Below are 17,473 nucleotides of genomic sequence, written 5' to 3'. Positions count from 1 at the left end.
TAATGGAAAAGACTGACATTTTTTGGCCAGACAGAAAGCAATAAAAAGAGATTCTCAGAAACATCTAATTTTCATCAGCAAATCGAAGTTATACAAACACTTTCAAGTGGACCGAAGTTAGTAACAGAAGTCATAAGGACTGTAAATAGTCTTTGTCACTGCATAAAATACCAAAGGAAACATGTACAGCACAGAGCCTTATTGCTAAAGCTGCCTATTTTCTCCATTACAGTGATATTTTCGAACATTTTTCGAATCTCTGAAGTACCCTCCTTCTTCAGCTGTTAACATCAAGGTAATTTACCTTTTTGTAAAAAATTCCTTCAGCGAGTAACTACATTTTTTCCCCAAATATTTTAAGATTACAAAGTAGCTCATAGAAAGGCTTTATGGTTTTCTTGGGGGGGTGGGGGGTGGGGTGGGGTGTATAAAACAAAAAATTCCAAGTAAAATCTAACACGCTGTTGCATGAAACAGTTCATAAACTTAATCTGGCAGTATTACAATCCAAAACATCTCAAACTTCATCCTGAAGGAATGACTTCTAAAAACTTCTTCAAATACATATAGCCATTTTAAAAACTTTACAGTTGACCATGATTGGAAAATAATATATTTTTTTTTCTTTTACTTGGCTAGCAGTAGCAAATCCCAGTACAACACCTGACAACATTCAAATCAACATTTCTTCAGTCACAAGGAAACCTGGCAGCTTTCACTGCTTAGGGATGCTGCCTATAAGGCTTGGCTCACTTTCCCATCTATACCACTGCCATTAACAAATTAGAATTCTATTAAACTGAAGTTTTTTCTTGAAGTATATCATTTTTTCCCCAAGATGGGATGTTTGATCTTGAAAAGAATGCAAATGCTTCCTTTTTTGTCTAGTCATAGACTGACTCCAGAATCCTCTACCAACTACTCAACAGCTCATGTGCTATGTGGCAAACAGTCCACAAAGTTGTTTCCTCTTCCAAGTTCAGAGGAAAAATTGAAGTCTACAAACACCGGTAGATTACAAAGGAAAAAAAGGGAGAGGGAGGGAGCATAGAGAATGACTGTTGCACAAACTGGGCAGCTAGCCCAGCATGAACTGTAGTTGAAATAATTTCAGATTAACAGAGAAAGATCTAGAAATACATTAGACAAGGTTAAATGCTGGGAAGAAACTGAAACTTGAGGCACTGATCACTTTGCTGACGAAGCCAACTCATTTCATAAGCACTTGGACTATCACGTATTTTTCTGTATTCAGTGAAGGTCAATCAAGCAGTTCATGCTACAGTTTAAGTCAAGCACCACATCAATTTAATTTGAAAGTCTGAGTAAAGTACTTTTGTAGGCTTCAAAAGTACAAGGGTGGGAGAGCAGGGAAAGAGAAAATATGGTACTTTTCTAAAATGCAGTTTTAGATCTTGAGACAGTCCCTAGTTATTTTTAGAAAAATGAAGACAGCCTGCCTGCCTAACCTGGCAATTTTCACTTGTGATCTTCTCAAAATGCTCCTCTAAAAGCTGGCAAACTTATTACCAGATATGTCTAAACTGCTTCCTCTACTAGAAAGCACCTTAAAGCTCATGAAGCCACTGTTCACACCCTCTTAGAACAAGCAGGAGCACCAAACTCTTAAGTCAAAAATACAAGACAAAAAACCCCACAAAACATTCCCCAGACACAAAATACACTATACGTGAGCTATGGATTAAAATCCAGTAGTCTTTACAAATACAGTAAAAGCTGAAGAGAATTTCTTGTTTAGCTCCACAGTTTGAAGCCAGAAGGGCACAAAGTGCAAATGAAGGCACAGAAGCAACTTCTTATTATACCTACGAGATGGGTTAAGCACTAGAGACTAACTCTATCTATAGGCCCTTTAAATTGGCTGGACTGTGATCCACATTATTAGCACAGTTTTGTGGAGATGTGAGCCAGTTATTTATTAGTCCATTTACTTCAAAAAATAACCTTCTTCCCCCATATAGCTTCAGCTAGTTTCAATCCTGTTTGTCAGTAGCTGGAGTTTCCTGAAGACTCATTTCCCACAGCAAACCTGAACAGCGTAAGGACTAAAGTACATTTAATTCCTGAAGAACTCTTTAGTCCATGTCAGATGAAAACCAAGGAGGTCTACTCAGCTCACCTGGCCATGCAATGGTAACATCCATCTGGCCTGCACTGGTATGCCAGCTGCCCACTCAAACACAGGCAGTTTAGAAATTGCCCTACATACCTTCCTGTCACCCATAAAGCTAAAGATAGAACAAATACAAGGAAAAGGTTATAAACTGTCTCTGGTCACAGCACCATGCAAGTTCAAAAGCCAACCCTTTTCATTCGTGCTTCTCACAGAACCAACTGTTTCATGTGTTACGGTATGAGCAGTAACAAAATGCCAGAAATAAAGGCATACAGAGCTCATGGTAGATTACAGACTTTTCAAACCTAGTAAATTGTACAATAGCAAACCTTACTCCTCCACACTCCCATGTAAACCTCACCAGTAACACAAGGAGACTCTTCCCCGACTCCCTGAATCTTCACAGCTGATTCCATTTTCACAAAAAGATACACAAGCCTCTGAATCAAAAATAACTGATAAATGCATGTAACGTTTTCTTGTATTTATCTAATCCAGTAATTTGTGATGACCTTCCAAAAGAGACTGGAGTGTAATTTTGAGAATTTGTTCCACTAGCTTTCCCAAATAATTTTCAAAATGAGTAAAACTGAACTTAACTTTGCTTAAGTATAAAAGACTCCATCATTTGATCAGGAAATTATCTAATAACTTAAATACAAAGGTTCTGCAAACACAAGGGAATAAGTGATTTTAAGAATAACTACCAAAAGCATCACAAGCCTGTTAAGTCTTACAGTATTAAAGTAGTATCAACTACATTGTTTTGCAATGGAACTTGAGCTAATGAAACCCATATTACTTTAGTCCTAATTGTCACTATCTGGCAAGTTGATTTTATTCCTATTGCCTTTAGGCTATCAAAACAGATCAGATATTCAATTACCTTCTGTGTTACACTGAACTATCTTTAATTAGATTAATGACACTGCTGGAAATAAAGAGTTTATTGCTTTAACATGCAGCACTGACAATCACATAAGCTACCTATCAAGATGAAGTAATATTTTGCTTTTTGAGTTACTGAGTTGAAATGGAACTAAGAAATACCAAGTGTTCGTGACTATTTGTTCACCTCAACCAAAGGGTCAGGGTGGCTTTCCAGAGCATTATGTAAGTAACAAAGAAAACCTCTTATTTCTTACATCAGATGCCAAAAAAAAAAGGCAAAAAAAGTAAAGCACTGGAACAATCTGGAGGAGTTTTATACACATTACGTGTTTAAACTGGTATCTTGATTACAAAAGAACCAAGCCAACAGAACAGAAAATGGAAGTTCCTACTATAGATAATAAAGCAACAGAAAATTTCTGTTTAAACAAGCACTTGCCAAAGGATAAATCTAAGCACATGCAGATCACATTTAGCAATGGCCTAAGATAATAAAGCAGTTTCAAGCACATAAAATACTGTTGACCTGATTTTGCCCTTCCATCTTTTGCAGATTTTAAACCTATCCTGTTTCAAGTTTATCCTCAATACAGCTATGGTACTTTTCTTCCAGATAACTGTAAAAAAAAAAATAATCTCTAGAAACTGAGGTGTATCTCTGTCTTTGCTGCAGGAACTTAAGAAAATCATCAAGTAACAGATTGTTACTGCCCATGTTCTTTTAAGATTCCCCATAGATACCAACACTAAGTATTACTATTGTGATAAAATGAATATTAATTTTAAAAAACATTTATAGCAAAAACTAATATTAAATTTTGTTGCTCCTGTATCCATATCCACCAATCTAGTATTTCTGTCATAGCAAGCCATTAACAAAAAAATGAGCACATTCTTGGGCTAAGGTCTTCTACCTATACAAACTTCACGAATGCAGGATGTTATCCTGATCTCTCTTGGAGATGAAACCACATTCAAGTAGGCATGAATTGCCACCCTTTTTTTTTTCCTTTAGAAAAGAAGTAGTTCAATAGAATTGGGGAGAAAAGTCAAGTAATTTGAAGGAAAACCAACTTTCAATACCCACAGGCTTCTCTGATGGAAATAATAAAGTATGTCACAAGATACTTCAAAAAAAGCAATACCGACTACTTACACCTGTCTTTTGCTAAGAGAAAAATTAGTTCTTAAAAGCAGCATCACTCCAGCTACATTTTACACCTCTCAACTACTTCAGTCATACCAGGATATCTAACAGTACTCTTGTTCCTATCTCTATATTTGGTCACTCGTATCTCAGCTTGCTGCTCTTACAAACAGGAAACCCATTTCAGTATGAATTTAGTATAGTTTTCCCATCCACATTCATTTCCTGTAGTCAGACAACTCAAACCCTCCAAGTCATCTGAAATCTCATTCATAGCATCAAGCTGCTCCAAGTAATTCCCTTCTAATAGGAAATTTATTTAAATTTATTTAAACTTCGGGCACAAAGGACTATTCTTCAGCTTCAATGATGTGTAAGAAAAGGTTGGCATGTTGTTAACACTTGCCATTTGAACTACAGTGACACTGCACTGGAACAAAGAATTCAAAACCATTGCAAAGCAAATTTCACACCTGTCTCTTCATGGGGGAAAAAAACAAAACAAAAACCAAACACATTTTAATACATATTCCAAAACACAATGGTAAATCCAGCATAAGAACTCATGAAATTAGCTTTATATCATATTTCCCTTAAACCAAATACATTAATAACAGACACTGAAATGAATCTGCAAAATGTTCAGACTCTGGAAACGCATGATAAAACATTAAACTATTTTTGCTACCATGACAAGGAAATAACACTCACTTTTGTCCTATGCTAGTATGTCATTGCCCTAATTCTAATATACTGCTGACCATATTTTCCAGAGAAGAGCTCCTCAGAATGGGGGAAGAAGGAAGAAAAAAAAAACCTAACCAAAAAACCTACAGCAGTTGTGGCAGAATAGTTTGGAAGTTGCCTATTCTTTTTACCAACAAAAAACTGACCTAAAAGAATTTACAGCAGCTGAAAAATAAGTGTTTCCTGTGTTTATTTAAGACAGACTGAAAAGCTACACATAATTTAATCTAGGAAGTTCCATCTCCTTTGTCCATTTGTATTAAAGAGACAATACTCCTAAAGCTTCTCCTATGTCAAACAAGAATTTCACAGACAGTAATCCTACTCGAAGTACTCCTAGACTCTGTTTAAACACCAATGCATTCACTGAAGGAAACCTTGAAGCAGCTTTCAGATCATTTAGTCATTTTTCAGGTTTTAAACTGACATAAAACTTTTCTTTGAAATCCACAGATGAAGGTCAATGCTCACGTGGCTTTGTGTGATATAACACACCACAAGAACACGCAACAGAATAATGAAATTACTTTCTGTTTGCTATGCCTCATTAGACTTTCTCATTTTACCTAACTGCAGAAGTGCATTAGAACTAGTATCAATCAGATTTAAAGGTACTTCGTATATTGCAGGAAAACATCTTCCTATTTGCCTCTCAATGAATGGTTCCCACATTATATTGTCTGATGTCTAGTTAAGATTAAATCACTAGCTAAGAAACTTTAAGCCTGCATCAGTTAGTATGGGAAAATGATTTTTAAAGAGCATCAATTCTTCTCCTGTGAAGTGGGACAGCAGCAGAGCAAGATGGCAAGTTCTTTCCACCTTACTATTTTCTGTTATTTACTGCTCATTCCACTTTGGTTAAGCATATTTTTTTTTAAGCATTCTGAACTAGTCTTTGGTTCATGTATAAATGCATATTTGTGGATTGCTAGCACATTTTGTGGAAAAGTTACACACATTTTACCTATTAGTATTATTATTTGAGAGACCTTCTGCACGTACACTACAAATTTTAAACAGAAACAAACATTAAATCTTTGAAAACAAAATCTACAACAACACATTTCTAGTCCCTTGCATCCAATTACAATAACAGTAATTTTAATCAGCAATAGAGTAACAGCCAAAACTGATGCTGGTAAAATTTCTATTCAGTAATTTTGTCTTGAATATTTTTTCAGCTTCCACGCAATGCTGTAGAGACAGTGAGACACCTGTATGTCTACTTCACTTGTATCTGTCATCCTTTTTGGATAAACTTAGCTGAGGCTATATAACAGAATAACTATGACATCTAGTTTACAATTTCTTATAGTCTCATCAGTTTCACTGAGGTGGGCCAAAACAGATCACACAACTGTTTCTGAGGAAAACATCAAACACTGGTTCTTAAAAAACCCTTACAAGTAATCTCACCCTCCCTTCAGCATTGGTTTACAAAATTTAAATTTTGTTATGTACTATATGTAAACTGTATGTGGTGCTAAAACGAGAAATTACACCAAAGGAATAGGTTTTTATTCAATTCCATAGTGAATTTTAAGGAAAGTGGGCAGGAATAGGATGGTAAGAAAAAAATTTCTGTCATTTCAGTTTACTGTCAGAGCCCTAATATATCTATGGATAGAAGTCTGGAGAACAACTCATCTATTAACAAAAAAAGCAAAATATTTGCTTTCCTCTTTTTACTGAAGCAGAAAAATGGTTTAATAAAGTTAAAATTGTCATACTTTATATTGCACATATCTGTGAAGCAACAGATTTTATAGGAACCATGCACTGAGCACTGTCATTGCTTTTAACAAACTTTCTAAGTACTTTAAAACTTGCAGCAATGAGAGCTGTCCAAAGCAGCATCCACTGTTGGATTTATTAATTTCTTTATGAAAGATATTTCACGTATGGTTCTGAGAGGACAAGAATATGTATTTCTTCGACTATCAAATGCTTGAAGAAAGCAGGGTTTGTTCCTTCCTAGGTAAGAGTAGATTCAATTGTCATTTTCGGAGCCTTCTGGTTTATGATGTGTAGTATGCTTAATATCTCTAAATAAAAAAGGGATATTCCAAAAGCCTGTTTTCCTTTCCTTTTTGTTTAACAACCTCTGGCATCAAAGAATTCCACCGGAATTCTTGCAGTCCCTGTGTTATTCTGATTAAACTAACCTCAACAAGAATTTATTCACCACTAACAAAACCATCAGACAATTTGAAACCAAGACTAAGTTATAAGTAAGATTTAAACTGAGAAAGTTTATCAGTGAGTTCTGGTGACCATTTGCTCTTCCTGATTTGATTTTTTTACTGCAATTATTAATCAGCTGCACAGGCAGGATGGAGGTTTCTTTTCTTTGTGTGTATACAAGGAACTTTCCATTTGAAATCTGCTTTAATAAAAAGACAGTGAGCCTTCAGGGGCCTAACAGGAGCCCTAAATTTTGATGAAGACAAATGTTCTATGGAAGATTAACTTTACTAGTTTTCAGTGCTAACACAATCTACTACAGGACTTCATGAAGAAGTTTCACCCATAACAGTTATCCCAGAAGTAGTACTAGGGTTCTTGTCACTTACCATTGAAGTGGTTTCTTTTGATCCCGAGAAGGGCTGGTGATTTTCTTTCACAGCAGGGACTTCAACATCTTACCCACGTTTGGTTTTTGATAGGGTGCTAGAAGATGGGCAACCTAGCCTTGCCCTGTGGCTCTCTCTCCGAGCTGGATATTCTAGGTCTAGAAGTTGACTGGGAGCAGAAAAGACAACACATTCCCCTTCAATAAACAGGTGAAGCGGGGCCTGGTACTTGAACATACGTGTTTTAGATAGAGCCTTCTTATGGAATGTTTTTTCCCCTTAACTGGCATGCATTCCCTGAAGGTTTTAAGAATGGAAGAGAGCCTTATGCATTTCAGGGTCAGAGAATTTGCTATACCTAAAATCTTTACACCTCAACCACAACAACACTTTCAGGTGCTTTCAGATGGAACTTCCCCTGTGCTTCTACTGGCAAACATGCGCCATCAAATAAAATCAAGGCAGCATTTTACTCTCAGAAGGAACAACTCCACCTCCGTTTAGAGGAAAAAGATTTTTAGATTGGTGGGATATGGATACAGATACAAGTGATTATGGAATTACTTGTCTTTCTGAAACAGGTACCTGAAAAGCTTTTCCTCTAATCAACAGTTCAACAGGCCAAAACTGAGAGAAGCTCAGCTACCAGAGGTAGACAACCCTTCCTTTATTTAAGCAGAGTGAGTCTCTCAAATCCTTCTGGACACACTATTTTCACATTGCTTCCAGTCTTTAGTCAAGCATCTATCCCAATCATAGAAAAGTAAATTTTTAATTTCACCAACATTCTTCTCAGGAATCAAGGGGGAAAAGTTAGTTTATACCACACAACACTGGATCATTCCCCCATAAAAATGGTTATCTTGTCATTCAATAGAAATATTCCATCTTGCTTTGTCAGGCAGAACCCCACGTGAATTATCATGACCCAGCTCCACAAAGAAGTCAGGTGCAAAGCCAATGGCCTATTGCTCCAAGCAAAGGAACACCACAAAGTTAGATACTGTTTATTTCGGATCTAGGTTGAAGCTCTCCGAGTACCCACCCATAAGGTTAAACCATCTTTTGTTTCAAAGGTTAAACCATCTTTTGTTTCAAAAAGGAGATTGCTTAAAATATTCAGACCAGACCAAAGAACATTATACACTAAAGAATGAACACAGGGAAGTGGCAATGTGAAGTTTTACAGAATTCCCCATCCGCATTAACTCCATTACTGCCAGGAAAATCAATCATAGTCTCTGTGTTCCTCCTGTCCCCCACGTACCTCGTTAGAGGCTGCTGGCAAGAGTAAGGTATTTTTCCCCATCACACACACACCCCTGCCCAAGCAATTAGCTTCATTCATACCAGTCTTGCCACATAAAATCTATTTTCAAACAGTAAGGATGCCTGCTAGATATATATACACCAGTGTTCAACAGTAGACAAGACACCGCACACCTTTTTCTTGGGTGGTCTTTCGTCCAAATACTAAGCTGACCAAATCAGTAGTTAAGTTCTGATGCCACAGTCCGCGCAACTTTGGGTAAATATCTTTCACTTATAAATGAAGATGCAGGAAAAAGTTACTGAAACAAGAATCAAAACCAAACTTACTGACCTAGAGCACATTACTTCAACAAGCAGATTGAAATTTAAGACATGCTGTACAAATTCACTTAAATTAAGAAGACACAGAAGGACCCCATCAAAGAAAAAAACCATACCATCTTCATTAACTACATTAAAATACAGAATCCTTACAAAGAAAGCAGTTAGCCAGAATCAGCTATGCAGACACATTACAAATCCCCCCTCAAAACACAAAATCCAACCAGCTCATCAGTACCATGTCAGCTGCAGCGCAGCTGTTTACCAAGTAGATTTGTATTAAAAAAGCACTTTCACAGAAGCGTAGCTTTTGTTAGGTTGATGAGGAGGGTGTTTCTGTAGCCATTGCTTAGTATTTTACTGTTGTGAGGAAAAGGTGGATTGTTAAACAGCATGTGCCAAAATACAACGTACAAATTAGTGATAAAGTTCAGATCATATTTACCAGCCTGCTGACTTTTTCCCCCTCATTGGGGTAACACTGTATAATTAAAGATCATTTGAACTATGATTGTAAACAGCATGCAGCATTTATAACACTGTCCCCAGAGCCGATCTCCTGAATTAGGGGAAAATAACTCTCCTCTTTAAGAATATTTAGATCATTTACTAAGTATAATCACTTATTTCCTTCAAAAACAATATACATAAAACACTGACATTCATTTATGCCCAGTTTAGCAACTTCGGTGCTTTTTCCCCCCCCCAGATCTTGCATGTTTTGAATATTCTTTTATCAGTGTTCTGATATTCTTTTAAATAAATATCCTAATCAGATCTTGTTTAAAAAATAATGTTTTCTTGCTACCCCTGCACTCAATTTCTGTACATAAATCTATCACAAGATTGGAAAGACATTTCAATCAAAACCACCTTTTTGTATGTCTGAGTACAGGAATGTGCATCAGCTCATTAGCTGGCAAGTACATCTAACTTAGAGCCACTAACGCAGAATTATTAATGCTCACAAGTGACCACATTTCACACACTTTTTAAAGACAGATTATATAAAGTGCATCATGAAGTTCCTGAATGAATCAATTTTTTCTGGTTTCTATATGTATTTACCTGAACTAACATTAAGTGCCTGTATTAAAATTAACACTGCAGTAATGAACCATATGTATTTTCTCTTAGGTAACTATGTTTATTGTAATGTCAGAACACAGTACTAAAGCCATCTAGCCAATATCATTAGTACAGAATTTAATTCAGATACAGGTAACACTAGGATGATACCTTTCTGTTACTTCAGAGCATGAAGGAGGAAGGCCTGTGGTCAGACCAGAGCTTCTGAAGTTTGGGCTACGGAAAAAAGTGGATTGAGCTCCAACGAACATAACCAGGAACACAGCAGTTCATAAAGCACATTACAAAGGTAAAGAGAAAGAATTTTTCTCTGTTGCCCATTGGGGAAGAAAAGAGGCAAAGGACATGCATTCTTAAGCTAATCCTACAATTCAAAAACTTTACTGCCTTTCCAGAAGCTACCTTATAATCATTCTTGGAGAACTTACTGCCTGTAAGGAAAAGCATCTTTACAAGGAACAGCCCTTGCAGAACCTTGCCTTTCTTTCCAAACAGGCAGATTCTTATAGGCCAACTTTAGTAATAAAAAATTCTTGAGTTCAATAAAAATAAGGTTCAAGCCCTGTAACCCAGGAGTACACCAGTAGAAGTGAGTGGTATATGAGCACTGATTAATATTCTAAGTCCATGTCTTCAGGCAATAAGCATTAATACAATCAGATAAATTTACTCATGTCTAGATCAACAGTGGTAGATTAGAAAAAAGTTCATACTGTACAGGAGGATAATGTACAATTATAAAATAAAAACTGACTTAATGGATACAGATTACTTTAAACATGCAAAGACACCTGCATATCGCATAATTCTCCTGAAGTACATATGTATATGTGCATGCCCATACACATGTATATATGTACATACATCACCAAAATGCAGAAAAATCAATTGTATTAATTCTATTATACAGCAGGAATACTCCCACATTTCTGAAGAGTGCTTTCTTAAGCCTTACCTCATGAACTAGCGTAACAAAATGGAAATGTTATGTTTTGGTTGTGTGACACCATTCTTTTCCCCTCCCCTAAACTAGTAAGCAATGACACACTCAGTTCAAAAACAAAAACACTGCTGCAAAGTGAAATAGACAAATTAGATACTTACTTATCAAAGCTATCACTATATTTTATGAAGCTCTCCAATTTTTCCTTGGCATATTCTACCACATCTGAATGAAGCTCTATTCCGTGATTTATCCCAAACGGTCCTGTAAATAAAAAGAGTAGGGTGGGGGGTTTTTGTTGTTTGTTTGGGTTGTGTTGTTTTTTGTTTGTTTGGGGTTTTTTGGTTGGTTGGTTTTGGCTTTTTCTTAATTTAAGCACAGCACAACTGCATGGAACAGCATTATACCTTTCATATGTGAAATCACTAAGATCACGTAACACAGAGAAGTCTCCCAACAACTGCTAGACAGTTATTTTTTGTGTCTGCATTGCCAATGCTTATGAGGAAGGTAAAAGGCCAGAGGATCAATGACTGAACAAGGACAGAACTGTGGTAAAATGATTTTACAGGACGAATTTTCTTCTAAGCGTGCAGGAAAAAAAATGAATGACTACATAAAGTCAGTTTGAGTAGCTTCTTTTTCAATACAGTATTTAGATCGACTACAACAATTTAAAATCATTATTTAGTCTGTATTTTGGTATTTATAGTTTGATGTTTTCTTATGACAAAAATTTCAGCTTTTGACAATTCAGAGGCCAGGTATTATATCCCTTAGCCACATCTGTCTTTTATTCTGCAGGTTCCAAAACCAGAAGTCTGCTCTGATTTACTTACAATAAATTTCCATCCAGAACACTGAAATTGACCACATTATGTTCACTCATCACAATTGCACCACAATTGCAACACTGCTTTCCTGCAACCAAATCTAAGTGTATTTTCAAGTCAATCTGGGTGCCAGAAGTTAATGCTATTTTTCCGGAACACGAAGAAATCATGAGACAGTATTATGAGGATTATCCACATCAGGAAGGAATCCGAATTGGATAGTCACATTTGCTGTGGGGATTCTATATTTAACATGCACTTATAGCCCAGGGACTTTAGTCACTGGAGCATAGAATTGGAAAAGGGAGAGGAAAGGGGAGGAAGGGAAGTAAACATCAATAAGATTAGACAAAACTTGTATTTATAACCTCTACTGCATTCTAAATCTTTCCTAAATATTTAACTCAAAGATGTTACTCCAATGAAACAATTCAATTTGTCTTTTCTAGGACACTGATTAATAAAAAAGACCTAGGATTACCAGGAAAGGTTTCATTTTACTGTAAAAGTGTATGCCACTAAGCTGATTAATAATTGCAATTCTTAACACAACATAGTTTAGATCATTTTCTACTAGGTGAAATAAAACCGATCCAGCAGGTTACCACAGGCAGTGTTCATAAGACCTCTCTGATGCCAAGCAAGAAGTAGGTGGATCATCCAAGGAATGTTCTTAGAACTTGTGAAAGCATGTACCTTCTGTTGACATACCTACTGTAAATATAGGTTATCATCTATCACATTAAGAAAAGCACCAGCACAGGCAATCCCTTCCTAGCTATTTAATTATTCAATGCTCCCTTGCATGGTTACAATGTTCTAACCAGTGCAGTTAAGAGTTCTACAGCATGCAGCAGCATCCAAGGTATGTTTTCATTAGTTAAAAATTGATCACCATTTCTTCAACCTCATAATTTAAATTAAAAATGCATTATCACCTGTCCCAAAATTCACATATACATTCCATTACTCAATTTTAAAAACATTAAAAAAAAAATGTAAATGCCCGTTGTTTCAATACCTATGAATGCAAGACATCATCACACCATGATACACTGTGATATTCTTAATTTGAACAGAAATACAGAAACATCTTCTGTTCTTTCATCAGAAGTCACAGCTGTACATTTAAGCAGTCTCCTAAAAACATTTTCTACTATTCTCTAAAGTCAACTGGCATCTTTCAGCATAATAAGCTAGCAATTCCACCATTAGTCTGAACTGTATTTCATTTTAATGTTACCAGCAACAGTTAACTTAACCTCTGTGGAGTGGCAGTTGTTTGGTGGGGGTTTTTTAGTATGGTGCTAAACTTACAAATGTTTATCCATTTCAAATTATTTGATGATTTAATCTAGCCATTTTGACACTGCCAACACAGCAGAAATACTGCTCACTACATTGTCAAACAAAGATATTCAACTACGGTCAGAAACCACTACTCTGTTATTAACTGCAGTGCACACCAGATCTGTTTTTAAAAAGTGAGCTTTTAAAAATATACATGGTTTATTTATCAAAAACTTACATCTGTTTGTTTTTCTTTGTTAAAGCAGCTGTTCCCTGGTTTAAAACAAACAATAAAGAAGAATGATTTCATGTAACAAGTAATTTTATCAAAGGGAGCAGAGTAAGAAAATAAAGGCATGTAAATTGTATTTATTGCTTCCATGCCTCAGCCTAGCACTCAAACGACATTACAACACCAAGCAGGCTTTGGAGACTGGGTACAGCACTGCAGAAACATGGGAAGTCTGCTTCTGTAAGTAGCTGACCAGTCAGTGCTCCAGGCACCTCAGCACTGCTAGAGAAGTATCAGCACCGGCAGTGGCTCTGTGGGAACACCTCCAGTGTAACTGTGCTTCTTGGGAACTGTCAGCCGATCTCGCCCTCTGTAGAAGAACAAGCCTTTTCCCATTTCATTTCTTCAACTCTGCATATAATAATCTGAAGGACAGGAATTCTGCTTGATAAAGAGAGGTCAAACCCAGGAGCATTCAACAGCCAACCAACAGCCACTCAGAATCAGTTAGAAAAATACACTGATGCAAGTGCAATAAGCCACAATTTCTTTTTTAAACATCATAGTTAAAGAATAATGAAATAAAGCTTTCCAAAAGTCAGAGAAATAAATGAATACTATTACTCACTACCCTGAACAAACACTTCAGAGGAAAAAGTACAGCAATATTTACTAGTTGTTTTAATAGTGAAATAGAACACTGAACTTTAAATATTGCAACCTAATTAAAAATATCTACTCTCAAACAAACACTGTTGAAAAGGGCAAAGCAATACTCTAATAGAGTAGGTTGTGGGGATTTTTGTTACCTGTGAATGAACATAGCTCTCGTCTCCACAAGAGAGCAGTGGAATCTGTTGAATTGGTACTGACTGTAACAAAAGACACTGCCAGAGATGCCAACAAATGATGCCTACTATATACTATTAGGGATAATTTCTACTCTTCAATAAATTAGAGATGACAAAGTAACTAAACTAACTGAAAATTCACAAATTAACTCTTCACATCTCAGTTGTGTATATAAATATATATATTCCAAATCTGTGTATTACCTGTCAGCAAGGTTTGGGCAACCAAAGAAATACGAAAATTCTTTGTAATACAGTCAATGAAGTTCTAGTCAATGAAGTTCTAGCTATGAAAACCACATACTAAAATAAATGAAGTTATTTCATGTAATGAAATTAATTTGTAAGAACGAACTGTTGATACACATGCTCTGTACTCTCAGTGTTGGGGGGGGGGGTGGTGTGTATTAAATCATTCCTCTTTCTAAGATAGGTTTTAAAATGTAAATTTTAAATAACTCATTCCAATCTTTTTCATACAGTAGATTATTTGAAAACAGAAGAAAAACCACAGTGCTAATCTGTTAAAAAGCCTACAGACCTGCAGCGCTTAAACAGTCTTGTCAGTCTACATTTCCAAACCTTCTCCTTAATAAAATTACCAAGTCTACTTTTAAATAATCAATTGCACACTGATATTTTTCAAATAAGTTTCTTCAAGAGTCATTACCCTTTACATTTTAAATTTTTGTTTCCATAAACTGTAAATCAAAACCGTAACCTAGAGTAAGGGCATAAACAAGGTACCAATATAGACTAAAATTTTACCCTCAAATACTGTTCCTGTATGCCTTCTCCTTTTAAGCAATAAAAGGACTGTTTTCTTTCAAATGAGAACTTTAGATTACAGAAAGGCAACCGGGGCCGACTGCCTCTTCCAGAACACTCCATGAAGTGTTACTGAACAACAGTGCCAGTGAAAAGCTTGTAGATAGCACACGACATTTTAACAACACATCTCACTCAGTTTTAAGTATAGTACTGTCATTTTTAAAGAAGTAAAAGTTTTACAGGGCCTGTATAATCTTCTAAAAATATGCACAAACACTGTATTAAAATAAAACTGTTCAAGTTACCTAATATTAATCCCACCATTGTACTCAAGTATCCGGTTCCACTACCCAGATTTAGAAAAGATAATCCAGGCTGAAGCTTCAGTGCTTCCATGACTTCAGAATAAATGCAAGGTGCTGACAAGTGTATATTTCCATGCTTCCAGGCCAAGTCTTTATAAGCATTGTCCCTGTATCCTTCCAGATAATAATCACCACGATCAATTGCTCTGAAGGCTTGCTCCACACTCTCAGTGCGAATGTACTGAGCTTCTTTCAAGTTATCAATTAAGTCATCGTTGTCTTCTCCAGCACTCACAGCTCCTCCCATGCTGAATTTCTATGATAATTCAATTAGCTTGCAAAATACATTAGGAGGAGAATTTTCCCACAAGTGTAAGTATGTAATGGATTCTCAGTTCTTCTTTCAGAAGCACATCAGAAACGAATCCTAGAAAATAGATATGTTTACATAACTTGAGTTTCAAAAGAGAAACAAATCAACAATTAAAGGGTGATGAAATATCATTAGTATTGGATCACTTACAAAGTAGAACTATTAAAGAGTCAGGACAGCTAGTATTTAATCAAAATTCTGCTCTTCAGATTTTAACTCAATCTAATGTTTTTCATCTTAGCTTTAGTATATCCACATGGGCTGCAAGCAATGCAGCACAGGAGTTCACACAGACACTGAAAGCACTACAGTGCTAAGAACCTGCCACCAATATTGTATGTGTCGGGGGGGTGGGGGGGGTGGGGGGGGGTGGTGGGCAGGGACACAGACAGGACAGCAACTAACTTTGGAGTAGCTCTAGTCCCATCCTGAGAACTAATGCGCTACAGGAGCTGGGGCATGTACCAACTTAGCTTCATATGAAATTTACATGCTCTGAAGTCACCCTGCAGTGGGATATGGAGTCAGGCAAGTGGTGATATCCAGGAGATGTTTCTCAGATGATCACTTTGCAGCTGCACTAGAATACTAGTACATATGCAACCACACATTCTTCTGTTCTAGATCCAGCACAGCAAACCCCTCTAAGTATCTGAACTCCTCCTAATGCCGCCTGCCCTATTCACTGCAGGTGTATAAATTCCTTAAGTATCTAGAAGTTTTCAACAGCTTGCCAGCTCTGAAGTGACTACCAAGTTTCATGAATTCTACACAGCCTATTTGCTTTGAAATAATTCCTTCAGATCTTTACTTTATCTGCAGTTACTAATCACTAAACTCATAAAATCCAGATGTTAAAACCATTAATGTTGCATGAATTACCAATAAAATGGTAATAGAAGACTGGAAGAAAGGAACACACAGAAGTTTAATCCAGCACTTCTAGATGAATAGAGTACCCACAGTGAGCTCATTAACATAGATTACAAAGGCAGCTTAGCCAAAATAAGAAAAAGACTATCATTAATCTTGCACATCCTAGGTAACCTAGTTAACAAAGAAAACAAACAAAACCCAAAAAACAATCCCAAAGACACACTCACCACTAACTGCATTGCTGAATATCATTTCTCAAAAAAAAAATTTCACCTGCCTCTTCAGCTCAGCACATGCCTATTTTATATACGCTTTTGTGCAAATTCATGTGTCAGGAATTCACAAACACAATCCAGATGCCCAAGGTCATTTAAGCTATCAGAATGAAGCAGTTCCTAAGTTTACATTGTGGTAATCACAGCAACACAATTTTTATGGTTAAATACTTCAAATGAAGAACCTTCTTACAGCACTAATGAACCCTCTTCCACATGTTTAACAGGCCTCTATCAAAACCGTACTAATAAATCTTCCCATAAAATAAATGGAAACATCCAGAAACTACAAGCAACTTCAGGTTTGGTGTGTTTGTATTTGCCCATTGCAACATTAAACAAAGACTTCTGGAGTTTGAATCATTTTCCTGAAGGATTAAACTAGAAACTGCAATGATTCTGAAGAAAAGCATCCTTGTGAATGCAAATACAATCACGTGCTGTGTAGAAGAATGAAGCTGGGTTAATTATCATTGATAACATACAGCTGTGGGCTGGCTTCAGGGGCGGTGGGTTGGCTGATGTAGGCAAGGGGCAGGTGTGG

The 17,473-nt window shown here is 36.4% G+C and overlaps 1 protein-coding gene across 7 annotated transcripts in view; it reads right to left on the bottom strand.

The window, feature by feature from the left end:
• The window catches only part of PCMTD1 (protein-L-isoaspartate (D-aspartate) O-methyltransferase domain containing 1), a 46,764-nt gene that overhangs the window by 9,207 nt on the left and 20,084 nt on the right, over positions 1–17,473 (bottom strand). For 4 of the 7 annotated variants that reach the window (XM_055704150.1, XM_055704151.1, XM_055704149.1 and 1 more), the window contains exons 2-3: positions 15,406–15,832; positions 11,285–11,387 (exon numbers count right to left, since the gene is read on the bottom strand). The exons of 1 other annotated variant lie outside the window; for it this stretch is intronic. In XM_055704150.1, the coding sequence (XP_055560125.1) occupies positions 11,285–11,387; positions 15,406–15,712 (410 nt within the window). In that variant the 5' untranslated portion in view covers positions 15,713–15,832. Of the gene's footprint in view, positions 1–7,498; positions 7,668–11,284; positions 11,388–15,405; positions 15,833–17,473 lie in introns of those variants that run through there. 2 more of the 7 variants (XM_055704155.1, XM_055704153.1) reach the window with 2 other exon arrangements.

Source organism: Falco cherrug, chromosome 3 (genome assembly GCF_023634085.1).
Source record: "Falco cherrug isolate bFalChe1 chromosome 3, bFalChe1.pri, whole genome shotgun sequence".
Classification (NCBI taxonomy): Eukaryota; Metazoa; Chordata; class Aves; order Falconiformes; family Falconidae; genus Falco; species Falco cherrug.
The sequence above is the reverse complement of the archived record's forward strand: the minus strand, read 5'-3'. Positions and strand labels throughout refer to the sequence as shown.